General features: G+C 46.0%; 1 protein-coding gene across 2 annotated transcripts in view; it reads right to left on the bottom strand.

The window, feature by feature from the left end:
- Positions 1 to 27127, bottom strand: part of SHROOM3 (shroom family member 3) — a 152316-nt gene that overhangs the window by 110150 nt on the left and 15039 nt on the right. For both annotated transcript variants that reach the window (XM_075066082.1, XM_075066083.1), the window contains exon 2: positions 12538 to 12652. In XM_075066082.1, the coding sequence (XP_074922183.1) occupies positions 12538 to 12542 (5 nt within the window). In that variant the 5' untranslated portion in view covers positions 12543 to 12652. The remainder of the gene's footprint in view (positions 1 to 12537; positions 12653 to 27127) is intronic.

Here is a 27127-nt window from a genome sequence, read left to right as displayed (position 1 = left end):
TTTTGACTCTTCTTTTGTTGACTCTTCTGAAATCATGAGAAATATGTATGTTTCAACAAAGACCTGGAAGATTTATGCGCACACATCCTCACCTCCCCATGCCCAGTAATGTGATGAGGATTCTGAGCTACAACCACAAATGTGGTGTAATGAATTCTGAAACCAGACCAAACCTTCTTGGTGGTGTTGCAGAATCAAAACTTTAACCAGATTCTCCAAGATTTGGGAGCCTTTTGGCAAATCTGGATGTCAGCGTTGCTCCACATTAACAGCACAACTTTCATGGGTCTGAACCAAATCTGCAGTAACCTTTGGCTGAATTTGTAGCTTCCAGTGCAGAGAGTGTGAAATTTGGTGGTTGTGGCTGGAGTTTTGTGGTCTGAGTCAAACCTATATCTAAAAGCAAAATTCAAAGGGTACAAATCTACATAAGGTGAAACCAAAAAGACAAAACCAGAATGCTTGCACCACTGTGAACTGATACTGCTGGATATTTTTTACACTCAGTTCTATTCCTACCCTGTTGGAACTGAGAAGCTTTGGACCTCAGCTGTGACGTTGGTTGTGTAAAGTTCTCGTTGCCCTTATTTTTAAGGGTGGGTTGGTGCTACAAATGTAGATGGAAGAGATTCAGCATGTGCAATGCACCAAACATGGGACTATGGACTTCTGAGTTCTAGTCCCAGTTCTAACCCAGACTCCCTTTGGCAATGCGGACAAGTTACTTAATATGTGTTTGAGTCTGATGCTATAATCTGAGGAGAGCTGGACAAAAACTTTCCATCCAAACAGTTTCAGTGGAAAATGGGACTACTAGTTCTTACCTATGGCTTGCAGAGGTATTGTGAGGAACGAGGATGATGAGTTAATGTCTGGAAAGTGCTGTCAGGGTGTAAAGCACTAGTTAGATAAGTGCTACCGCTCAGAGCCTCAAAAGGTATTCGGGCTCTTGACTCCCTGCTTTCAATGGGAATTAGGCAACTAAATAACTTTCAGGATCTGGGCCCTATGTTATTGGCTGCCTGTTTCGGAGATCATGTACATTAGCTAGTGAAGGAAGGCTCTGACATACTCTGCTTGAATTACTGCACATCCTGTATATGTGGTTCTACAGTACTTCTGACTAGTTTACTAGGCCAATGGATGTCACTGTTGCTCCACATAAACTGCATTAGAACAGAATTAAAAGCAATTAGACAGTTAAAACATATGTGCTAACAGGGTTGTTCTTGATGGTTTAGGTTTGGCACCACCTTTAACCAAAAATGGGTGTGACTTGTGTGTACATAGGAAGCTCCTTTTCAAGAGCTTTACCTTTAGAAATGTGACTGATATACTATTACTAGCAAGATAGATAAGGTAAGGCTAAGAGCTATGCACACACACACACACAGAAGCTGAGGCCTATAGCCAGGGCTTGGAGAGCCAGAGGGTGGAGGCAGGGCCGGCGCTAGGATTTCTGACGCCCTAGGCGCCGGGATATTTCGCCGCCCCCCGCGCGGGTCTCGCGGCTCCGGCGGAGTTGCCACAGGCATGCCTGCGGCAGGTCCACCGAGCCTGCGGTTCCCTGACCCCGGGGGGGCGCCCCGGGCTGCCGGACCGCCGCGGCAGCTCCCTGACCCGGAAGTGCCCCGGGCTGCCAGGTCGGCGGCGGTGGCTCCCTGACCGGAAGCGCCCGGGCTGCCGGACCGCCGCGGTGGCTCCCTGACCCGGGGGACGCCCTGGGTTGCTGGGCCGCTGCGGTGGCTTCCTGACCCGGGGCGCCCTGGGCTGCCGCAGCTGCACGCTGACCACCGGGGGCGCCCTAAGCTGCCGGGCTGCAGGCAGCTGCTGCCGCCGGCAGCTCAGACTACGCAGCGGCTGCTGCAACCATTTAAAAAATTTTGGGGGGGCGCCGCTTTTTGGCGCCCCCAAATCTTGGCACCCTAGGCAACCGCCTAGTTTGCCTAAATGGTTGCACCGGCCCTGGGTGGAGGCAACACACATATGCTTGTAATTAAGGTCAGGGTCAGTTCAATGAAGGCCTCCAAAGCTGTCCCTTCCTAAAAGGCTCAACATCCACTGTGTGAAATTCTACCTTACTCCTCACCTTACCACTTGTTCCACACTGCAGTATTTTCCCAATTAACACTGGGGAACATTCAAGTACACCAAAAAGGCTGAAATTCAGGTCATCCAAGACACGTTTTTATCTCGGTTTCACATCTCTAATATATACAACCTTCCTAAATGTTTACCTGGCTGGAACAATCTGGACAATCAAGTGCGCTAGGGGGAAAACACAGACACGGTAACATTTTTTAAAAAAGCATCTATGCCATTTAGGGCCATAAGTCTCCTTTTCAAAAGCACCTAAGTCACATAGCAGCCTAAGTCTCACTGACTTTCAATGATTTCTAAGTGACTTAGGGACTTTTGAAAATGGGACCTAGGCTCCTAAGTCATTTAAATGCTTTTGAAAAAAAAGACACCCACAATCGACTAGTCCTCATCTCTGAAGTTCCCCTTATTCCCAGACTTTTCCAAACTGTTATAAGCATTAGTGTTGTTCCTGTTCACACCACCTGATTCACCACTTCTCTGTTTGCTTTACCTAGGACCTCAGTGAGCCACTGCTTAATTTGTTGCTGCTGTATTATTAAAGAGGATTCACTCACTGTGCAAATAAATACTCTCTGAAAAGTGTGAAAAGAAACTAGGTCACGGAGAGGCTATTTTAGTGATAGACAGTAATGCAGCTGCTACATTTCTGGGTCAGTTGCCACTTCGAATCTAATGGCTTTGTAGGGGTCTACAAAACAAATGCAGTGTTCACTCTCATTCCCATAAAACGTAGCACTACAAGTCAGTATTAACCTTTTTCTTGATATAAAGGGCTTTCAGCTGATTCCCACTGATTCAATGAGCGATTTGCACTGAACCACAGACAACTGTTTGTGAAACTGATGGAGAAATACAGTCACGAGGACACAGGATGAAAGAAAACGTGCCACATCGTTCTTAAACTGACACATAAGGCTGGTACAGTCTCCTCCTTCAAACCACTCCTCATGGCAAAGTCAGGACAGTGCAAAGACTTCCACTGTGCCTTTACTCTCCCAGACAATGAGCACCTGCCCAGTGGGCAGGCCCCATACGCCTTTGGATTGGGACAACCATTTAAATGGGCAAGAGACTATGTACTGTACCAACATGTCCCAAATATGAAGATTTCTCTCTGTGTGTCTGGATGTGTATCCCGATGCCAGTGTCTGAACACTGGCATCTCTTGACTCATCAAGAGTGTCACTTCATGCACACATAGGGTGACCATAAAGTCAAGTGAAATTCAATGGTTCTCTGACATCTTTAGGATGACTGAAGACATTAATAGGAACATGGGAACTGCCAGACCGGATCAGAGCAGGGGGGTCCATCTTGTCCTGTAACCTTTCTCCAACAGTGACCAGCACCAGCTTTTTCAAAGGAAAGCACAAGAAACCTCATGCTGGGTACTTCTGGAATACCCAGTCCATAAGTAACACACCTTCCTAAACTCTGTGTTTGGCTTGTGCCCTGCACAACAAAGGCTTCTAACATGTCTAATGTAACTCTGGATATTCCCATTATCTGTATAAATATCCAGGCCATTTTTTACTCCAGCTAAGCTCTTAGCATTGATATCTTGTGGCAGCGAGTTCCACAGAACAATTACACATCACCTAAAAGAACATTTCCTTTCACCAGTTTGTAATTTGCTGCCTTTCCATTTCACTGACTGTCCCCTTATTGAAGTGCTCTATGAAGGGCCTGGCTCCACTTCTCAATACTATTTACTATTTAGTATACCTTCCCCATGTCTCCTCCAAGCAAGGGGACAATAAAGCGGGCTCAGAGATGTTTCCCTTCACAAATCAATTTGATTTTTAACTCAGATATTTCCACGGTAAGCACTTTGGGGGCAGACACTGCCTTTTACTACATGTCTGCACAGCACCTAAGACAACGGAGCCTATACCCGGTTAGGGCCTTTAGGCACTACTCTAATACAAATAAATACTAATATTAGTATGATAAGTTCCATGTGCCAGATGTACTCTTGATTTGTCCTGTTTAAAAGGTATGTTTAATGAGCACAATTTTCCTTTCAGTCCCTTTCTGCCAGCATCCCAGCCTGTATTACAAACAATCTAAGTGGTATCTGATTCAAGAACAATCAAGGAAAAGGCAGTTTTTATGCTGTAATTTGCAGTTAAGTGTAGCTTCCCCAGAGCAAAAGTGAGCTCACAACACTTTGCACTGATACAGCAACTTTCCAGCCAAGGATCTTAACGCTTTTTACAGAGCTTGGTACATTTTATAATTGCCCCAATTTCACAGATGGAGAAACTGAGACAGATGCAGATGCTCAGTGGAGCCATAACAAATAACGAACACATAACCCCCTAGGACTCTTTTAAAATCAATATTTAGATACGAAGGAATCATTTAGCAATCACATTGGAGCAGAGAAACAGCGTGACGTTGATTCACTGATTCAGACCTGCGAACAGGTTTGTAGGCACTGCCAGGTATGTGCTTTAAATGGACTTGGTGTGCCAGTGACCCATTGTTTAGAGTCACTGAATCTGTTCCCAGGCAATCATCCGTACCTGGGGCATTTATCAGGATCCTGATGAAATCGACTCTCCGGTATTCTTATTAGATTCCCTTGAAAATCTCCTTGTCTCCACTCAGAATAGGCTGAGGCTCTTTAACCTACGAATCCTGCTGGTTATTCCATTTGCATTAAGCAGGAGCCAGCCCCCTTTGGTAAGTTTTGTGCTACACATTGAGTCACCATGTCCAGCCACAGTCCCTTACTGTTTGCTCTCTTTAACCACGTTCCTAACAGACAAAGCCATTACACAGTTCAACTCTACCTGCCCGCCCCTAAACACAACCTGTCTGTGAGACAGTATGTTAATTACTTCTGAAATTAGCGGTCCAGCCTGGAAGGGCAGCGCCACTCACAAGTTAGCCCCTCTTTTCCAAATTACAAAATAGGTTCCTTTTATGTTTGGGACAAAGGTTTTGCTTCTGATACCATCTAATCATTCCTAGTGTGAGAGGCGTAACAATAAATCATCGCCACACGCTGCTCTTATGAGTGCTACCACATGTGAGTCTGCTCTCGATCATACCACTGCATCATTGGCACTGAAGTCTCTGAGAGCAGAATCTGGCCAGCCAACTCTCTAGGCTCCCATCCCATGATGCACTGACTATACTTTTGCAGTGCACACAATTGGGGGTTGATTCTATTCCTACTGAAGTCAACAGGACTTCAATAAACAAGGCTTGGGCCCCTTCTTCCTGCAACTGCTTTCTGCAGGAACTGTTCAGGGTGTGACCGAAAATGATTCTCCTTGGATCTCCCTGTACACCAGTGGAAAACAGCTGGGCCCTCCCTGTGAGCACCATGCAGCTATGTATCATTATGTAGTTTCTGTTGTGAAATACTCCTTCCTCTATTTGTTTGTATGTTTGTGTGTGTGCGCGCGCGCGCGCTACTGGGAGGGGTGAGTTCAGAATTGCCATGGGGCTATGTGGGTGTAGAGAGCTGCCAAGTCTAACCCATGTGGAAGGAGACTCCTTCCTTTAGAATTAATCTCCAGGAACTTTCAGAAGTCTCATCACTTTGGGATGAAGGGTTTTGCCAAGCGTCTTTCAACATGCCCTTTAAAATCTCACTCATTTCGTATCTCCCTTCTTCCAATGGACGGAAGGGGACAGACCCAGATGAGGGAGAGCCTTGCATTATGAGCTCTCAGTTGCACGTGCTGCATCTAAACACAGGATGCCACTAGCTGTGGGGATGTTAGTTTTCCCATGTTAGCACCCAGTGAAGGACTAGTTAATTTCAGCCACTAATACATGTGAATTTGCTTGGATTTCCAATAGAAACTAAGGCTTTCCATCTACAAACAAATGGGATGAGGTTGGGGGGGGGAGAAGAATCACAAGGGGAACAATTTTTCTCTTGATGTAAATTAAATGGCAAAAATGAACCAACTGGATCTGCATATGGTAGAAAAGAATTTAGGTCAAAATTTTCAGATAAAAGTGTGATTGATGCCCATAAGTGGAGCCTGATACTTAAATACCCAACATGATTTTATATTATGTTATGAAATCCTCATCAGATCTAATAATCAACTTAATAACAGAAGCATGTTTAAATCATTCCAGTACACACACGCTGGACACTTTACAAGGAACAGTGTACTAGATAAAGGAACAAACCGATCCAGCTATCATTGGGCGATTTCTGCATCATTCAAGAATGTCTGTTCAGTCTTGCTGCCCAGCGGAGAGCTGTGACGTGATGGACTGTCTCGCTGTAAAATCCCTTTCTAACTACTGCCAATTATCCCACCACATCATCCTAGTTTTCAGCAATTTACACAAAGAACAACCCAAAACCTCAACAGCCACAAGGACAGCATTCAGAGCAGGACACTGCAAAGGGTCAGCATGGACGCCCCAGGACTTCCAGCACAGCGTATCTTCTACAGTACAAGTAAACATTTCAGTACAATCCTTCCCCAAAACAACAACAGGAACAAGAAGAAACGAGATTAAAGAAATCCAACTATATTCTGGTAGAAAATTGTCTTCTCCAGACAATCAGGGGAAAAAAGCCAGCGAAACGAGGCTACCAAACCTGGAATGAAATGCCCTGAGAAAAGAAGCTGTGTGCAGGTTCAGAATAGACCCTTCTGCTTGGATTTCCAACAGAAACTAAGGCTTTCCATCTACAGCGTGCCCTCCAGCAGAAACACTCACTAACCCAGATCATGAGACCGTCTCTCATACTGTCCTCTGTGCCCCCTTCTGCCATCTGTAAATATTGCGTGCGCACACGCACACACACACACACTTAACTCACAGACCTTGGTGCTGCTGTCCAACAGGCCAGGATCTTCAGAACTGGGTGCGGGTCTGAGTGCATAGCGAGCTGCACACGGAGGCCGTACGCCAGTGACATGCAGCTTTACCATTAATGCTATCGTTTCCGACAAAGAGGTGAAGCTATTCTCAAGAAGGGTATCCCAGAGGGAGGGAGACAGAGCCAGTCTTGCTCACACCTTGAACAGGCAGACACTAACTAACAAGGAAAAGCTCCTCTTCTTAACAACCTACAGCCTCTGTCTTGCTCCATACCTGCTCTGCAGTAATTGCCATTGCTGCAGGCACTGAGGGGATGATGACACTTGAGCAAAAGAGGGCAGAGTGACTAAAATGGGGAGGGGAAAATACTGGTCATTTATAAAGGATGCCCTCATTTGTTTTTCCTTTTTTTCAGATGTTGCCTTTACTACTTAGAAATCCGCTATATTTCCCGCTCCCCTATTCAGTCACTCTGACCCCGGTTGAGTAAGTATCATCTTTTACAGATGGGCAAGATGATGCACTGAGAAATGAAGACCAAGATTTTCAAAAAACAAGAGCTTAAAGTTAAGTTCCTCAATCCTTATTTAGGTGCCTAACTAAATGGCCTGATTATCAAAAATGCTGCATACCCAATACATGCCACTGACTTCAGTGGGAGCTGCTGGGTGGTGAGCAGTTTTGAAAATCTGTCCACTAATGTAGGAGCCTAACATTCCTATTTTTGAAAATCTTGGCTACAGTGAGTTGCCCAAAGTCACACACCGAATCAGTAGCAGAGCAGGAAATAGAATTTATGTTATTGACTTCCAGTCACCGTCCCTAGACAACACTCCCTGGCCATTCTTGTTTCACTTGCATCATATGTTTCCTGAATTTAGTACTCTCACGATGCAATGAGGATATATCTTTCCACTACACCAGCAACAGGAGAACATCCCACACACAGTTTAATTAATGAGGTGCCTAAATCTTCTTAAATCAAACTGCTTTTTTCTCAAGCACACAGACCAATGCTGTGGTGCCTTTCTTTGATCTCCATGTTACTCAGGCAACTTCCAACTGGGCTGCCCTTCAGAGCTTGCTTTTGATACCTAAATTCTCCAGACATCGTTAAAAAGGTACCACCATAAACCAGAGCCATCAGCAGCAAGTGAGGCGCTGCTAATCCCAATCCAAAAATAACATCTGCCCACATGACAGCTGTAAGGAGAGCCGGGAGGGAATCACAAGTCTCATGTGGGAGAAGAAGAGAATGTTTTCAATTACATTTGGTTGCTGGTGCCACTCTGTCAATTACCCAAGCTCAGCCCCTCCTGTACATAATGGGCATCTGTGTTGCTGCCACTGTTGAGAGCAGAGTTATACCCTGAATTAAATATCATTGTGGATGCCAACCACTGCCCTACTAGTAGAGAGAAAACGTATTTCACAACCAGGCAGCTTGCTGGCTTTGCTCTCATTGAATAGTGATAGTCTTAAAGCCTTTTCTTTAGCATTTGCTTAAATCGGATTAGCATCATTCAGTCATGTACTTGAAAGACTATTCCACTGAGCAACTGTTTGTTAAATTCTGATTAAACAATGAGACATGACAAGGCAGAGACGCTGGGGTATTAATTCATACCTTGCACATCCTGCAGAGACCTTGTTGACAACACACTGATATGGAAAATGTAACATGCTGATTGGGCCCTAGAGTGGGAATGACACTGCAAATTGTTGAGCTCCTTTAAAGTTCAGGTTGTGGCAGGCTGATACGCATGATCTGGCTCCAGAGTGATTGGCTACAATTAAACCAAGTACACCTCTACACCGATGTAACGTGACCTGATATAACACGAATTCAGATATAACGCGGTAAAGGAGTGCTCCGGGGGGGAAGGGGGAGGAACTGCACCCTCCGGAGGATCAAAGCAAGTTTGATATAACGTGGTTTCACCTCTAATGCAGTAAGGTTTTTTTGGCTCCCGAGGGCAGCGTTATATCAGGGTAGAGGTGTAGATAATATGATTTTAAAAAAGGAGTAGTGGGGAGTATTCTGAAAAGTGCTCAGCATTGACTTAAACATTGGTCCCAGAGAAGATAATGGTAAAACTCTCCTTGATTTCAAATGAAGCAAAGGTCAGTCAATGCTGAATTTTTTTTGAAAATGTGGCCCCATGATGTTAATTACGTTAATTAAACCATAATTTCAAATATGGCCGAAAAACACAATTGTCAAGCAAGTGGCTATGACAAAAACCTAATTATGCTGTTAGAAATGCAACTAGGCTCTTGAATCACATGACATGATGAAATACATGTGGAGAAGCATCTCATGACTCCAAGGAATCAAATAAACTCTCAGCTATCAACAAATGAAGCGACTGCAGCAGTGCACTCTAATGAGAGAGGAAAGTCAGCAGAGCATTTAAAGGTAATATAACCTCCTTTTATTACCATATAAAACTGCTGAGCAGGGCCCACAACATTCTGACCTACCAATTATCTTGTACATTGAGAACTTGGGTTGGTCCCAATTCAAAGAATTTTACATGGTAATAAAATGAGGATATAATCCCTTTAAATGCTGTGGAACCTGATAAAGGACTCGTGTGTTTGTACAGCACCTAACACAGGGAGGGTCCTGATCTTGTCTTTGGGTAAAACCACAGAACAAATAAATATTAAAATAACAATGATGTAGACAACGTAGTAGAGTTTGTGCACCACTTTATCTGTGTTCTAGCCTGTGAGCACCAAACTGGCAGGATGTGGTGGCAAACAGCTTTTTCAATATGTCACATCATATTTGAAGCTGTTTTATAGTCTTGCAATGTGCATACAGTAAGATCATAGACTATTATATGTACGATATTGATGGGGATTCTGGAGAGCATTCAAGTTATCTGCCCAGCTCAAACACAGGCCAGTAATTCTCTAGCAATGTCATATGGCTACCAAATGAAGCTGAATTACCATGAAAATATTCCATACACCTATGTTTTTATTATGCTTTCCACTCATATTAAAACAGTAACAACATAGCATTGCCTGAGGATTAGCAACCAGCCAGGTTTAACAGATTTGGGGCCGGCAGCTTCTCTCAGCAGGTCATTAATCCTCCCTGAAATGCCTTTCACCTTGATCACTAGACTTGAGGATCTGCAGGGCGTCACTGTGAAAACTGATTATCTTTGAGGGTTTCACCAAAGGCTCAGAATCAAAGCTTGGGAGTACACAGCTTTTGATTCTAGAGAAATGTCAGCCTTCTGAGAAATGGAATTTCAGGAAGCGAAGGACTATTTGAGTAACACGTTGAATTACCACATGGTTCTCACAGAATTCCTCGCTCACGCTGCACGCAGTTATCTTGGGTGCTGCACATAAAAAGAGCTAATTCTCCCACCACTGCCCTGTGCTGTCATGCGGGTACCTCTCCTTTATTATAATGAAAATTAATTTCATAAACTTTCCTTGTGCCAGAGTAGAGAATATGAGCCCAATCCTTCCAAGCCTTACCAACATAAATAGTCTTAGCTTCCTCCAAAATCCCTGAGTGTAAAATGAACTTATCAGCTTCTGCTTAGTGACCCCCATGTGACAGTGCGAGCAGTTTATGGCCAACTCATCCCTCTGGGCACTTTGCAAGGGTCCCCACCAGGGCCAATGTGAGCAGATAATTGGTTCAATTCTCGATAAAGTTAGTAAGGGGGATGCCACTCCTCAGCTGGGGGCAGCTAAAAGCGAGACAGGAGGGAGATGGAAAGGGTTGAGAAGAGGGCTCAAAGAAGCCCAGAACCTCACTGAAGTGAGATCTCGCACCCTGTGCCTGGGAAGAAGGTAAAAAGCCTTGTGTTGTGGGGGACAAGCACCTGTATAGCACATTCTAAATTAAAGCACCCCGTGTTGAACTTATGCAGGGGCATGTGAGGACTGTTCGCAGCAAGGACTCCAAAGTCAGGTTAACCCCTTCTCCCCCCATGACACCCCCATTTAGGAAAATAATTAAGCACAGTGCTTAACTTTAAGCATGACCTTAAGTCCTGTGCACATGCTTAACTTTTTGTGTGGCCCGAGGTCCATTTTATTAGGAGGCAACTTAAGTATGTGCTTAAAGTTAAGTACAGGCTTAAGTGCTTTCTGAGTAGGGATGTTCCTCCTTAACCAGGGCCTTCTCCAGGAGCATGAGCATGGAGCAGCCCCATTCGCACAGCTTGCAGTATAGGAATCTGTTCAGCAAACATTGTTTAGCGGTTCCACAACCATAACCAGCTGGAAAAGCAAATCTGCCAGTCTACAGGAAAATCCAGTGTTTGCTCAGGGGTAGAGATAGAGATTTCCTCCTATCTGCAGAGGCCTAATCCTGGATCCAGCAGAGCCAAAAATGTGCTCTTAGGCAGTTGAGAAAACAATTGTACTTTCTCCCTCAAGAACCAACCCCTTTGTGAGCTAGATTGTGTATTGAATTTAATCTTAGGTGTGGCAGCACCATAGGGACAGTTTATTCAGCATTCTTGAGTGGAAAGGATACCCAGTCCTCAGGCTGGGTGAAAATGTTGGTTCTATAGCATACCTATACTCCTCTGTCAGGCTGGCATGCCAGTCCATATTTCATTACAAGCAATCATAGTTACTGATGTTTGTAGCCACTAGAGCCTCATGAGAAGCTCTCTCTGCACACCAGGAATGGGCAAGTTGCACATACAGAAAGTAAATGTACCTTGTTTAACCAGCAACAGTGGCAGGTCTCTATGAATTCATCCTCTCCCCAAAGCTTTGTTATAATAGAAATAGAAGTCTCACAATGCCACAATTTAGCATTTTCACCCACACGTTAGTTAATGCAAATTCTGGACAAATTCATGCCGTCTCCTATGGAGGAAGCCAGAGCAGAACTCGGAGCTAACATACTGTCTGTGCAGGTTGGGAGGAGTGGGACCAAGAATGCAGAGAAATGACTCAGTCAGCCATCATATATGAAGAAATATTTCCTGGTGAACCAACAAAGCTCCAGCTCTCTGACCTTTCATTCTTCTCCAGACACATTATGCTTCTTCTAGCTCAGAAGCATTCACATTCTCCTCCTCCCAGTCAGGCTGGGATTCTGACAAATGTTCTCCAGGCTTTCAAATACTCAAGCACAAAAGAGAGGAGTATACTAAAAAGAAACGGCAAATATTGGTTTAGCAGTTGAAGTCAGAGTTTGCGTAAATGACAGGGAGGGAACAAGGACTACCCAATATTACATTGATGTCTACACAGTGGCATTCAGGAACCAGAACTCCATCAACCGTCGATTCGAAAAGGACATATAATCGCTCTTAGTAATGGACATGTCTTGGTCTTCCAAACCCTATTAACACTTTAAAATATTCTTATGTGGGGAGGATATTCCAAGTTACCTCGCATAGCCAAAAAATGATTATTTTCCAAGTAAGTTGAAAACATTGGTCAAATTGTCATGTATCCAGAAACCAACATCAAAGGCCCTGATTCAGCAAAGCATTTATACTGGTGCTTCACTGACTGCATTTATTTTTTCAAAATGAGTTTGTTTCCTGCAAACAATTTTGATTTTTCATAAAAAAAATGAACATCTCAAACCCAAAATATTTCAATTTAGAAATGCTGCCAAAGTACCTCATGGGAGCTGTTGTTCGGATACGCTAAGTCTCCATTCTCCTCTATGGGCTGACTCCTCGGCCAGACTACATCACTCCTGACACATTGCCTCTCCTCCTGGCTTGCAGCTGTGCTAAAGGTATGGAATGTTTAAAAGAACAACAATGGGATTGTTAAATATGAGCTCTCCTGCCCAGGTCCTCAGACTTCCATTGAAAAATCAATGGGAGTTAGGGGCCTACACACCTTCAAGAATCTGGCCCTCAGTGCCTTCATAAGGAGAACCGCTCACCCCAGGGTTTAAGGTTGTTCAAACCTGGGGTTTGGGTTCAGACCCAGCATTTGGTTTGGGCCATTAAAGAGCTGGGAAAGCTGCAAAGTTTGGATCTGGGACCATATACATCCCAAGATCAAGGGTGATGTTTGTACTCAGTGGTTTAGGGCCATTTCTACTGCTACAGCATTTCTAATGTGCTTTGCCTCCTCTGAATGGGGTAGAGGGAGACCTTCAGACAGTATAAATCAGCATAGCTCCAGTTAAGTCAATACCTCTATGCCAGGCACCAACTGAGGAATAAGAAAAATCCATATGAAAATACTTGGGGCAAAGTGCAGCTTTGCAATCCAAATTTAAGTCCTTATTAAATGTTGGATACCCAGGGCCTAATTCTCTTCTCATTCACTCCAGTTTAATGACAATATAAATTAACTAACTCCAACAGAGTGACTCCTGTGTAAATGTGACCAGAATCAGGCTCCAAACTGGTTGGCCAGGAGCAGCTAGCAAACCCTCCCTGTTAATCTCTGTAAACCCCTGAGCCACCAATTATGCACAAACTATTTATTCTAAAGAGATAAATAACACAGCGTGAAGAGGAAAAAAATGCCCATGCAGTCAGTCCCCTGCCTTCCCCTGTTATTAACTGCATTTTTAAAAATGAATTTATGGGTTCTTTAACCGTTCAAAACACTGTCTCGCTTGATTCACTGGCTTGGTCTCCAGTGAAGAATCAAAGGCTTTTACAAGAACGGCAAACACTCCACTACTATATCAGTCTAACCGGAGTGATAATAGCCCCGATCTCTGACAGCTTGATGGCAGTTATAGATACATAGCTGGTTTTTTTGGAAAGGGGGAACAAGTTTGTAAGATACCACTTTGTTTGGCTGGAGTCTTACCCTCTTGACAGGCTGGAATATTTTCTGTGTACCTTCCAAGCCCAATCAAAACAACCCCACAGCGTAAAAGGTGCAGGAGGTGACTTTCTGACACTTTTCGGGACTTGCCATCCCTGGGAATTCTCATGCCCCTCACCCACCCTCGGTAACCTTCATAACAAAACAAGGCTGAATGCCTTCAGAAATGAGTCAGGCCAGAGCAAATGTTGCTCGTGTTTTATCACCCGGGAAACTCAGAAACTTTCCAAGAATGAAGTTATGGGAGTAAAGCAGGCAGCAGGGTAAGCCAGGGAGCTCTAACGTACTGTCTCTCGCAGACAACAAGGCCTCAGTGTCAAAGCAACAAGATCAAGGGCATACACAGACCAGAGAAAAAGCCTCTATAAGAACCTACAGAACGCTGGTTACAAACAGGTGGCGGAACACTAAAGAAAGAGACACACAGAGAGAACAAGCAGCAAGACCCATACATGCCTGGAATATTTTTTTTCAGGCTGGCATAAAGAATTTAAGGAATTAAGAGGATTTTCTTTTTTTCCTCCTCAGCAGAAACGTGAAGGATTTAATGATTACTCATTTTGATGGAACAGAAATACTAGCTTGTCTCTTTCCAGGGGACTCTGCTACATCTAACTTACTTGCAACTTCAAAATAATTTGGTTTTACGCTGCTGCTGTTGTTAGCAAATGAGAGAGTGAATAGGCTGATGTTAGTGAGGTGAGTTAGAGCTGGGTGGATGATGGATTTTTTTGGTTCACTGGCAACTGTGAATGATCAGGGAATAAATTGTTTCACATGAAACCGAAAAAGCCCTTTTTTTTGCAAAATTTTTGGTGAACAGAAATGTTGAAAAAAAAATATTTCAGGCTGAATGAAATGTTTAGTTCAGCCTGAAACAAAACGTTTTGAGTTTGAGCTTTTTCATTGTTTGTTCCCATAACACTGAAGGAAGTTTCAAAACAAAAAGTGTCATTTTGAATAAAAAAATCCACACGTTTCATTTTGAAAATGATGAAACATTAAATTTTTTTTTCAGAATTTTTCACTTTTGTTCTGTTTTCTCAACAGGAACACTTGGGCGAAACCCACACAAATTCACAAAACCTTTCACCATTGCAGACATGGCATTTACCACCACAAAAAGGTTTTGGCTGAAAATTTTTCCCCAGCTCTAATTTTAACTCCGTTTGATATTCTTAACAAACATAGTTTGAGGATTTCAGAAGGGCTATGATTGAACTAAATAGTGAAATCTATCTCACCCTATATTTCAACATTCTTCTGGGTTTTACAGAAGCAGTAACATGTCTCTGCCTCCTCATTCAGAAAATTACCTCCTTCTCCTCTTTAAGGGCTCCATTCTGCAAAGTGCTGAGCACAGGTCCCAGTCCAACAAAGCTCCTAGCAGAGGCGGCTCTAGACATTTCGCCACCCCAAGCACGGCGGCATGCCATGGGGGGCGCTCTGCGGAGGGTCCACTGGTCCCGCGGCTCTGGTGGACCTCCTGCAGGCGTGCCTGTGGAGGGTCCGCTGGTCCCACAGCTTTAGCGGACCTCCCGCAGGCGTGCCTGCAGATGGTCCACTGGTCCTGCAGCTCCACCGAAGCCACGGAACCAGCGGACCCTCCACAGGCACGCCTGCGGGAGGTTCACCGGAGCTGCCTGCCGCCCTCACGGCAACCGGCAGAGCACCCCCTGCGGTATGCTACCCCAAGCACACACTTGGTGTGCTGGGGCCTGGAGACACGAGCAATCCTGTGGATTTCATTACTTGCATATTTAAAGTCAATCATGTTCTTAAGCATTTTACTGGATCGAGCCAGAGTGCTCAGCACTTTGCAAAATAATGCCCTAAATTGCCCCGCAGAACATGCTTAAACCTTTCAAGTAGGACTGCTGCTGAGGTTCAGTGCAGGATCTCATACCCGAGGCATGTCTGCAACAATTTGTCTTGTGTTTGCACTACATTATAAACTCCTTGGTGCAGGGAACGTGTCTCTCTTTGGGCAGCACCACACACGCGATCAGCACTCAGTATACAACAAACGAAATACTAGTTTGAACCAAAGCCTGCATCCAAACAGCCCCCAAACAGTGGGAAAGGTAAGATCCAGACCTAGATCCAAACTCTGCATCTCAAGCCTGTTTCTAACTACTCCAAAGACTTGTGGGTAAATGTCAAGACTCGTTCAGGCCTGATCGGGGCGGCTCTAGCTTTTTTGCCGCCCCAAGCATGGCAGGAAGGCTGCCTTCGGTGGCTTGCCTGCGGAAGGTCCCCGGTCCCGCAGATTCGGCAGCTTGCCTGTGGGAGGTTCCCGGTCCTGCAGCTTCGGTGTACCTGCCCCCGAATTGCTGTCAAATCCGCAGGACTGGCGGACCTCCCGCAGGCAACCCACCAAAGGCAGCCTGACTACTGCCCTCACAGGGACCGGCAGGGCGTCCGCTGCGGCTTGCCACCCCAGGCACACGCCTGGTGCGTTGGTTCCTGGAGCCGCTGCTGGGCCTGAAACTGATAGATGCTTCTGAGGCTAGGTCTACACTGGGGAGTGGTGGTGTGTGTCAACCTAAGATATGCAAGTCAGCGTATCTTAAGTCGATTTACCTGGCCGTGAGGACGGTGGTGAGTCAACCGCTGCTGCTCCCCCGTCGACTCTGCTTCTGCCTCTTGCCACGGTGGAGTTCTGGATTCGATGGCAGAGCGATCGGGGATCAATTTCATCGCGTCTACACTAGACGTGATAAATCAATCCCCCATAGATCAATCACTACCTGCTGATGCGGTGGGTAGTGTAGACGTACCCTGAGTCTCCCAGCTCACACTGATGTTGGTGAGACTTGCAATGCTAGGTACCACCTTGTAGGGTCAAACCCACAATGAATACGGTCACGTCTATTTCTTCAAGACTCTTAGCTGAGCTCCCAAAGAAAACCCATTCCACAATCCTCTTTTCCAGTGCACAGTGTACAAAATATTTTATACATAGATGAAACCAGAGCCTAAACATGTTTAAAGACCCTGTAAGGTGAAAGATCTGCACTAGCAAGTTGAAGTACTCATTGCCAGGCAATATTGTTACAGTCCTCATTGAAACAGACACATGCTTCGTGCTCGCCCACCTCTGTCCTGGAAATATAGTCGTTCTGAACAAACGACATGAGTCAAATTCAGCCCTTACTCTTGTCCACCCAACCCCACTTACTTCAGTGGCATTGCACGGATGTGACTGAGAGCAAAGAGCGGCCTTCCATCAGCAAAGAAGCCTAAAGAGCGCCCTATCACTTCATGCAGCGTACGCATGGGATTTAAATCAACTCACGCTGCTGTTCCTGTGCGTTGGGCTGGAGCCAAATTTCCAGTATATCCAAACCAGGCTGCCAAATAAGGGAGCTGACAAACTGGCTCAGAAAGGTCATGTTTTAGCTTGGCAAAGGGACAAGACCACCTCTGACATCAGACACTAGTCCTGCACCTGCTGCGCAGGGAACAGACATAGTCACTAAGAAGCCTGGTGCTGCTGAAATACTCAGGGACAGAGGTAGGGGCTCAATCTGCTGCACATTGGGACTAATTCCAGGGGCTTCTGAAACAGCAGCTTAAATCAGCATTGAAATAACTAGGCAAATGGTCAAATTCTGGCCCGCGCTGTGCCCAGGTATAGTGAGTGAGTGATAGGGATAGAGCCTCTTCTGCTCCCCTCCCCCACCTCAGTCCCTAGAGTGGGCCTGGGCAGGAGTCAGCCATAATTTGGGTGGCTGCTGTGACGTTGCTGTCTATATGGTTTTATAAAAATATGCTAATGAGTGAATATAATGTCACTGGAATATGCTTCATGCAAAAAGTCTCTTGTAAGGCATCATTACAAAGCTTATAATCTACCGACTGTGATCATCCTATTTGTATAAATATACCACTCTTGTATCTGAAACTAGAAATATGAAATATAACTCTGAGGTCTATTGTAATTATGCAAAGTGGGGGCCATTAATGGTGGTTTGGAATCTTGATGACTCCCATTAACCAGGACCATTGTCTGCAGATGGCTCTGTTACCTGTATACGTGTGTTGCTGGAGTGTGGCATAGAAGTCTTGCAGTGAGGTGTGAACATGTAACTGAACTGGAACCATCTTTAACCTGGGTCTTTCCATTGAGATGAAGGAGTGGGAACCAGAGACAGACAAAGGTTCCCGCCTATGCAAAAGATATGTAAAAGGGTGGAACAAAAGGGAGGGAGGAGCCATCATGAGAATCCCCAGCTACCACCTGAGCTGGAAACAGAACTGTACCAGGGGAAAGATTGTGCCCAGGCCTGGAGGTGTCAGTTGAGGAAAAAAACTCACTGAAGCATCTCTGAGGGTGAGATTATCTGTATTAAGTTTGATTAGACATTAGATTTGCTGCATTTTATTTTATTTTGCTTTGTGACTTACTTTGTTCTGTCTGTTACTACTTGGAACCACTTCAGTCCTACTTTCTGCATTAATAACATCACTTCTACTTATTAATTACCTCAGGAGTATTGTATTAATACCTGGGGGAGCAAACAACTGTGCATCTCTCTCTATCAGTGTTATAGAGGGCGAACAATTTATGAATTTACCCTGTATAAGCTTTATACAGGGTAAAATGTATTTATTTTGGTTTAGACCCCATTGGAAGTTAGGCATCTGAGTGTTAAAGACAGGAACAATTCTGTTAGCTGATTTCAGGTAAAGCCTGCAGCTTTGGGGCATGTAATTCAGACCCTGGGTCTGTGTTGGAGCAGACGGGAGTGTCTGGCTCAGCAAGACAGGGTGCTGGGTCCTGAACTGCAGGGAAGGCAGAGGTAGAAGTAGTCTTGGCACATTGGGTGGCAGGTCCCAAGAGAGTTTCTATGATCCACCCCGTCACACCTGCGCTCCCTCCGCAATGGGAGTCCCTAGTACTGCTGGCAGAGCTCAGCCGCAGAGTGGTCACACAAGACAGCACCAGGGGAGCTCGTCAGACCTATCCGGAAGGATAAGTAAAGGCAACCCATGACTGTGCTTCTCTCAGAACTCCGGGAGACCTGATCTTGCCCCTGCCCTGCAGAAGCAGGATGCCTTTATCCAGTGCAGCTCAGGCAATGCTCCACCTCCTTCCAGCTTTCTCTAGGCCATTCAAACAACAACTGGCCAAGGATACCCTTTCTCCTCTCTTCCCCTGAGAAAATCCCATGCAGCAGGCAGCGACAATGGACAATGAAATTATACTGCGACTTTCTCCTTTGTGACTCCACCCCTAAAAGATAAGAATCAACCCCAGCAAAGAAATGGAAATGCAGCAACACTGGCTACTAGCAAGGCTGGGGAAGGGCTCAGAGTGAGTCATTTTCATTAAGAAGATAAGATCACTCAGGGTTCTTAGGTAGCTCATAGCAGCCAGTACCCCCTCCGTCCTGCTTTAAAAAAAATAGGCAATTTGTTAACTTTAGTAACCACACACACACACATACACACACACACAGAGCATTCAGATGAAGGGTGTGTGCCGCTGAGTTCCATTAGAGAAGAAATGATGACTTTGCAAATTAGAGTGAGTTCCTCTCATCTGCACTTTAACTCAATTAAAAAAACAATACTTCTTCTCTAGCACTTTTCATCAGTCCATCTCCAAGCCCTTAGCAAAGAAAGTATCATCAACCCAATTTTACAGAGGAGGAAACTGTGAACACAGAAGCAAAATGACCTGCCCAAGATCTCCGAGCAGGCCAGCATCTCAGCTGGGAATAGAACCCAGGTCTTAAGGCTCTGTCATAGACCATGGACGCAGGGGCGGGAAAGAAACCTGGGCCATGGCCAAACCAATTTTGGTCAGTTTTGCCAAACCTGAGTGCCACTGCAACCTCACGTGTCAGGTTGCAATATCACTCACTCACTCACGTTTGGAGGGGGTGTGCATAAGAGGGTTTGACGGGCAGGGCAAATCTAACCATCTCCCCGCCCGGCCACACGCACTTTAAATGGTGTTCCTGCCGGGTGACTCATAGTTTCTAGCAAAGGCAAGCTGCAGTGATTGGTAACATTATCTTGGAGAGTTCTAGCATCCTGGTTAAATATTTTTGGCACTAAAGGAGAATAGGTTCATCAACACATCAATTTTCAGAACGGTTCTCAGGAAGAGCTGTCACCGTGGCACCGTTCCATTGCTGGGAATGGTCTCAGGAGAAACTGTGGTTTTACTGTCACTTCACAGCAGGAAGCCTGGTCCAATGGTGTAGCTCGGACTCCGAGAACATAGTTCAGTGTTTGAATGCATAAGAAAACAGGAGACTTTCCTTAAAGGTGCAGTGCTGTGTGGTGTTGCTTTCAGAACTTACCTTATACATTTAAAAGACTCATGTGTTACCATGCATGGAAGTGTTCTGTTCTTCGTTGTCTAATCAACTGCTACAAGTCACTCAGCCCTTCTGTGCTGTGTAGGCTCAAGACGGAACTAGGACGGAGAACGAAACACCTTTCACTCCAGAGCATGTAACAGGTCAGGGAGGTCAAACAACTGTCATTGGCAGGACAGCTCGGTGAATCAGCTTTGGGACTGCAGCTAGAATTCACCATGCCCTAGAGGACCGTCCCGCCTCCTCCCCAGCCCCTTGGGAGGATGGCACAAGGTTAGCGGTTTAAAAGAACAAAGGCAAATGTAGTCAGGACTTAGAGGCTCAGCACTGCAAAGCTCTACTCACATGAGTAATCCTTACTGCCTGACTAGTCCCATGGAAGTCAAGAGGGGAGGGGTGGCCATTAAATCTGCATAAGGATGATAAGGAGAGGCTTTGTCAACAGGGACACCCCAACACACACCTTGGTGTATCCCAACCCCCCGTGTTTCTCCTGGTCTCCCAAGTCCAAGCCAGAGTTCTTCCTTTGCAGGAAGTCAGGTGAGGAAGCCAGCAGGCAGCAGTACCACCACCCTGCTGATCAGAATAGCACTGGACTGGCTGCAACTGGTGGTCAGGCCTTCCCGGCCCCACTTCCTGCTGCTAGCTGTCTCACTGTGGTCTGGACGTGCCATGTAATGAAGTCAATAGTGCTCAGTCAGCACAGTTCCCCTTTGCAACAACAGGCAGACTGCTGCCTCCACGTAACATTGACATCTGTCCTCATTCTAGCACTGCACCCACACCTACAGTATCACTTTCCCCAGAGTCCCACCTGCTCCTGAGCACTATACAGAAAAGATGCACACAACATGCACACATGGTGAGAAATTATAGCCAGATGGCACAGAGGGTGGAGCACACAGCTCTGACCCTGAAATCTATGCAGGTAATTCTCTGCACCCACACCGAGTCCCAATACTGCACTGGGGCTCTCCACAGCCACCAGGGTCAGTCCCCCGATGCAGATCTGATTGCAGGATCAGAATCTACCCTTGGAACACTGAGCTGGGTGAATAATGCCAATGAGCCCCCAAACAACACGAAAGAGCAAGCCTGTGTTAAAAATACAAGGGACTGACCCTGGAAAAAAAATCTTTATTTCTTGAATTAAAACACCGCCACAAATAATCCCATTGACTTTAATGAGGAGGTTGGCTGCCAAGAGCTGAAATGAGATTTCCTTTTCTCGAGGGGTGCAAACTTGCAGAAGTACCACAATAATTAAAACAGACTGGAAGTAATGGAAATCTCTCAAGAAAGCCTGTTCTCATGAGACGTGTAGCCCACCACTGCAGATCCATCAAATCACACGAGCCTCTGAAATCCCGTTCCCCTCTTGGTAACATTCTAAGGTTCACTCACTAACATTAGGGCACGCAGCAATGTCTCCTTGAAGCACATGGACAAGACAGAGCAGAGCGTTGCTTGATCTTTCCCATCAAAGCTTGTGTATAACTCTCAGCCCACATTGAGTGATTTTCTGTGTTCCCATAAACATTAAATATGCAAAAATAAAGGCAAATCCTTAAAGCAAAAGTAAATTCCCTGTTTCTCCTCCCTATTTCTTCTTTACCATAAACCATTTCTTTCTACTGTCGCCACGCATGCACACCCATCCCCCCACAGCTGTAAAATAACCATCTATCACTTGGATATGATTTACTTTCAACTTCAGACAGGACTGGTAAACGCACTGATATATGAGCAAGACAATACAAAGCTGATTTTCATTGACAGCTGCTCTTCAACTGAATAGCCTTATATCACAGCTGCAAACGACACGAATCACTCTTCCCAAGTGTGGACTGAATGAAACTATATCAGCATCATGCATCTTGCCTTTATGAGCTTACTAAAAACACACACACAGACAGGCCACCCTGACAGTAATGACAAGGCCTGATTTTAACCACTCCTGCACTTGACTTGATCACATTGTTTTGCCCGAAAGCCTTTTTAATGCACACAGTCAGTAGCTGCATACGAGTGAAGTCACGGTTAGGCATGGGGGAACCTCAAAAGGTTTGGCAGCTTGGTTCAAAGCTTGTGACAAATCCTACATATGCCTTACTCATGCGACTAGTTAAAGGGGGTAAGGAGAGTACGATTTGGCCCATTATCCAAACCTGTGGCATCGTCCTTCACTATTTCCCTCAGACACAAGCAGAGCCTTCATCGGACCTCATATTTCCCTTCCCCTGACACTTGCCTTTCTCTCCGACTCCCCGTAAAAAGCCTTACACCTACCTCTCTTTCCTTGTCCCTAACACTATTCTTTCCTTTAAGAGCAAAATCCCAAAGGAGGGGTGTAACACCCTAGTGAGCCCATTTAATGAAACAGGGCTCAGCACTTCTGTTCCTGTCCAGGTACACCCAGTTGGGCTAATTATGACGGCAGGGCAGCACCTGGGGGATATAGAAGGCCGGCTGAGAAGGGACGGCTAGGGAGTCACAGTGTAGTGTTTCAGCAGGAGACAAGAGCCCTGGCTGACAGAAGATGGTTCCTGGGAGAGGGCTGCAGGCAGGAGGAGCAGCAAGGGGTTCACTGGTTAGCATTCCCGAGCCAGGGCCAGAAAGGGCTGAAAACAGGAGCAGCAACAGAACAGGGAGATGCCTGCTGGCTCTAAGCAGGAGAGCTGAAGTTGAGGGCTGGAGGAAGAGAAGCAGTGGGGTTAGCATCTCCTTGGTGGAGAGCTGGCTCCCAGAGGAACCATGAGAGACTCTCAGTGGTGAGCCTGTGTGAGTTCCCGCTGGGAAGAGCAGGGTCATGCCCCACAAGGAATGGCTGGGGAGACTGTCCTGGCGGAGGGAGAGATGAGGACTGTTCAAGAGTGCAGGTCTGGCACTCTTGGTGGGAACAGAGCTGGGCTTTTAAAAATTACTGGGGGTGATGTGGACTATGTTGTGGGAATTTTGTATAGGGTCTTTTGTAAATAATCTGTTGATGGACTAGAAAATAAGCTTGCATGGATTTACTGGCAACCAAAGGGAGAAACTGAGGCAAGGGGCCACAAGCAGGGCTGCCACTCTCTTACAAGAAGGATCTTCCTGGGTAACCTCTCTGCTGGGTTCTAATCTGCTGCTTTATTCAAATCCCATGGACTCCCCTAGATCAGAGGCACCTCCAAATGTACTTGTTCCTCCTCAGACCCGTGGAAGCACCACCAGGATTGCTGGGAGCTGAAGGCAGCAGCCTGCTCAGCAGCAATTCTGACTTACTGAGCCCCTGAAATGGAGTTTGGCATTTCAGCAGAGGTAGAGCCCTGTGGGAAACAGGAACAACGTCACTCCTAGGTGTGCACTCCTGTAGGGCCCCATGCTTTGGGGGAGCTGTCACTTTCAAAAGACCTACAACTCGCCGTACTACAGTAACACCTACCAGCTCAAACTAAGCCCCCCGGCCCTCGGTGTGCAAGGCACTGCACAAGCACATGGTAAGAAACTCCCTGCCCTGAAGAGATCAGACAGAGAAAGGGTGAGAGGCAAAACAGAGACACAGGGAGGTGAAGTGACTTTCCCCAGGTCAGTGGCAGCGCTAGGAATAGCACTAGGTTTTCTGGGTCCCACTTCAGAGCCCTGCTAGCTGACTGCTGCCGTTTCACCATGAGCCCACCCTCCTCGCGAGATGAAACTGGGGGCTAAGCCTTGTCGCAAAGAATAATCCTATCCACACCGTCCACCATCCCCCTCCTCCAGATCCCAGTGACAAGCCACAGTCTGCCCCCATCCCAAATATGCCACATGGGCTCCTGAAGTCTGCCTCAGGTCCCTGAAAATCCTATTACATTGAGATGCGCTAAACCTTGGGCTCGCTCTAGGTAGGGATGGAATGAGGGACAGTCCGTTCTGGTTTTAGCCTTGGTTTGAGATCCAGACTGAGGTGGAGGCTGGCTGTATTTTTGCCAGAAGCAGTGTGTCCCTCCCAACCCATTTTATATGGCAATCATTGCTTGAACTTACTGGCAACCGAAGGGAGGAACTTGCAGCACCCAGTTCAAAGTACAAAGGCATTCCGCAGGGAATTAAAGAGCCAGCCCATCATTTTTAAAATTGCCACTTCATACCAGCATCCTTCAGCCAGGAATTTCAAAGTGCTTTGCAAACTATAATTATACCTCACAATAGCCCTGTGGGGGAGGTGGTGTTATCCCCATTGCAGAGATGGGGAAACCGAAATGCACAGAGGTAAACACCTTGCCCAACATCCCAGTGAATAAGTAGTCCAGCTAGGAATAAACCCAAGCAGTCGTGATTCCCCAACTCTTGAGAATACACCAGCATGAAGCATTTGCAGTAACAAATGAAAGGTAAGGATTGGAAAGCCTCTTCCTGTCCAGGGGTTCTAAGTCCTGGTCCCAACCTGACCACATGGTAAAAGCCAGCACCACAACTGGCAAGAGTCAGCCCCATAGTGGCAGCAGGGGCGCCAAGGACTGAGTGGGCATGGAGCCTTACCAATTCGAAAGGCGCCTGGGAAGGGTTGAGTCACATCAGTAATGCAGGTGAGGAAGCTTGCACTGGGCCTGTTCCATGGAGAAACAGAGGTTTCCATCCGCAAAGTTGCTAATTTGATATCTTTGATGGGAGGCTGGATGGGATCGGAAGGGGGACTTGTGACGGTGGGGCCTATTTCCCATCACTTGTTCATTCATGTATCTAAGCCGAGTGTCCCTGGGCAAAGTCCACCGGCTCCTTGGATTCCTTCTCGGAGTAGTGAGCACAAGCTGAGGTTCTCTGCTCAGTGTCCTCTGGAGTCCTTGTGTTGACCAACCCCTCGTCCCTGTTTCTGCTTTCTTTGTCCCCCACAATAACTTGACTCTTGGAGAAGGGCAGGTGGCTATTTATGTTTCTATTGTGGGGTTTCCATCCAATCAAACAGGCTCACACTTTTTATGAGCTCCAAATTCATCCAATACTTTTGGTTTGTTTTTAATTAAAGAGTATCTACCAGTATTTTTAAATTTGGGTGCTTAAAGTTACTGGCAGGCTCCTGGAGAGCTTGCCAGCTGGGGAGGCGGCCGCCCTGCGGCCTAGTTTCCTGAGCTGCCCAGCTTCCCACCACTTGGACTGCCAAAGACCTGAGAGCCCAGTGAGCAAGGAAGCCAGGAAACCCTGGCTCCTTGGCAGCCCACCAGATGGAGAGCTTTGGCTTCCCAGTAGCGCACTAAGCAGGCTGCCAAGGAGCCAGGGAGATGGGCGAACTGGCAGGAAACGGGGCCTGGTTTCCATCAAATGTGTAGCTGGAATTGTTTGGATTCGGTGCAATCAGCATTTTCTGACAGAAAACGGATCCATCGGAAATTTTACAACCAACTCTACTTTTTCTGCTTATTTTGATGGCAAATTTAATCTTAGCAATATTGGTAAATATCCAACTGCAGATCAGTACACAGAGCCGCGCCTCAGTCGGTGTAAACGGATGTAGCGCCACTAAAGTCAGAAGAGCTGCAACCATTCACCCCAGCATCGGGTATTCTTCTTTTGTACAGCCACCTCTGCGCTCTCTCTTTCCTTCTAGCCTATCTACACACTACGCAGAAACACCTTATATTAAATAATTATAGCACTGCAACAAACAATTACTCGTTATTAAAAGATACCTACAGGGTGGTTTAACATTCTGAAACATTGGACTCAACAAGCAGACTTCTCAGCTTGTAATGACAAGCTTTTATTTGAATGTTGTTGTTTGGCGAAAAGGTTTCGGTGTCTGTTTATTCTTGAATGTTCATGGAAATGGATTCTCTGAATGCAAATATTCAGCTCTGCATATATACAGATTTGTTTCTGCATGAATACAGGTGTTCACAAAGAGCTCCATCCCACACCCATTGAAGTCAAAGGCAAAACACTCATTGACTTCAATGTAGCAGAATCAGGCTTTATGTATGCAAAAAACCAACACCACCTCTTCATACAATTTCAAGGCAGGGAAAATAAATATTGCGGACTAGCCTGAGCCTTTAGATGCAGCAATGAGTAAGAGGCAGAATGCGACCCCTCTACGGCATGAAGAATTGTATCTTGGAGAGTCATAGTTCCTTCCCGGCTCCTCTCTTGCTGCTGGGTGGTAGGAGGGGGACTAATTCTCTGAAGTCCTGGAAAGGGTGCATCCTACTCCCCTCCACCCACACACTGGGATTGCTCCTCTGGCCAGCAATCACGGAGATGGGATACTAATACTATCCAGGGAGCAGAGGCTGTGCACTACACTAGACCCAGGCCTGAGATCCAGCTAGTCTGAGCAAGAGGGTAGAGACTTGGCTGGGAGGACCTTATTCCTTTCTCAGCCAATAAAGACAAGGGCACAGGCTGGCTTCAGGTGACCAGCCACATACCACCACCAGCAGCCAGTCATGGCAAACAGCCACAGCCTGACCTAGGCTTGTCCGAAGTGTTAGGTGAACCATCCCAAAGAACAAATAAGCCCTTGAAATATCAACATCTGTTCACCGACAACAAGGAAAAAGTGGCTAAATCTGTGGGATAAATTGCTCCCTCTGAATAGGCTGCCCAGCTCTAAGAGATTACGGACAAGATTTACTCAACATTTATGTCCAAACTCGTTCCGCACATTTTAATCCCTCTCCAGGGATGCTACTACTTATCCTTCCAGATCAACCGTTAACTCTCTCTAATTTATGTTTATGGCTGATAAACACTAAAAGCTGAAATTGTCAGTGTTTGTGTCTTTAGGGTGAAGGTCACTGACTCCCTCTGCTCCAGGCCTGAAGGGTTCTCTCTCACCCTCGCTCTTAATAGGAGCAAGAAGGCTGTGCCCTGAGAGAGCTCTTATCGGCAAGAGAAAATAAAAATGCTGAGGGGTTCCAATAAAATATGGCTGAAGGCTTAATGGGTTGAAATGCGAGTCTGGGTCTTTTCAAGGCACTCCCCTAGAAGCACGAAATCAACATTCAGACATGATTTCATCTGGGGCTGCTGATCATTTCCTGGCCCAGCAGCTTTGCTAAAAGGAAGAGCCTTCTTTCCCCTTCCAGAAACGCAGCCCATCTGATAAGAATAACTTAAGCAAA

This window comes from Chelonoidis abingdonii, chromosome 5, assembly GCF_003597395.2.
Source record: "Chelonoidis abingdonii isolate Lonesome George chromosome 5, CheloAbing_2.0, whole genome shotgun sequence".
NCBI lineage: Eukaryota > Metazoa > Chordata > Testudines > Testudinidae > Chelonoidis > Chelonoidis abingdonii.
Note: the sequence above shows the minus strand (reverse complement) of the source record. Positions and strands in the feature narration are given on the sequence as shown.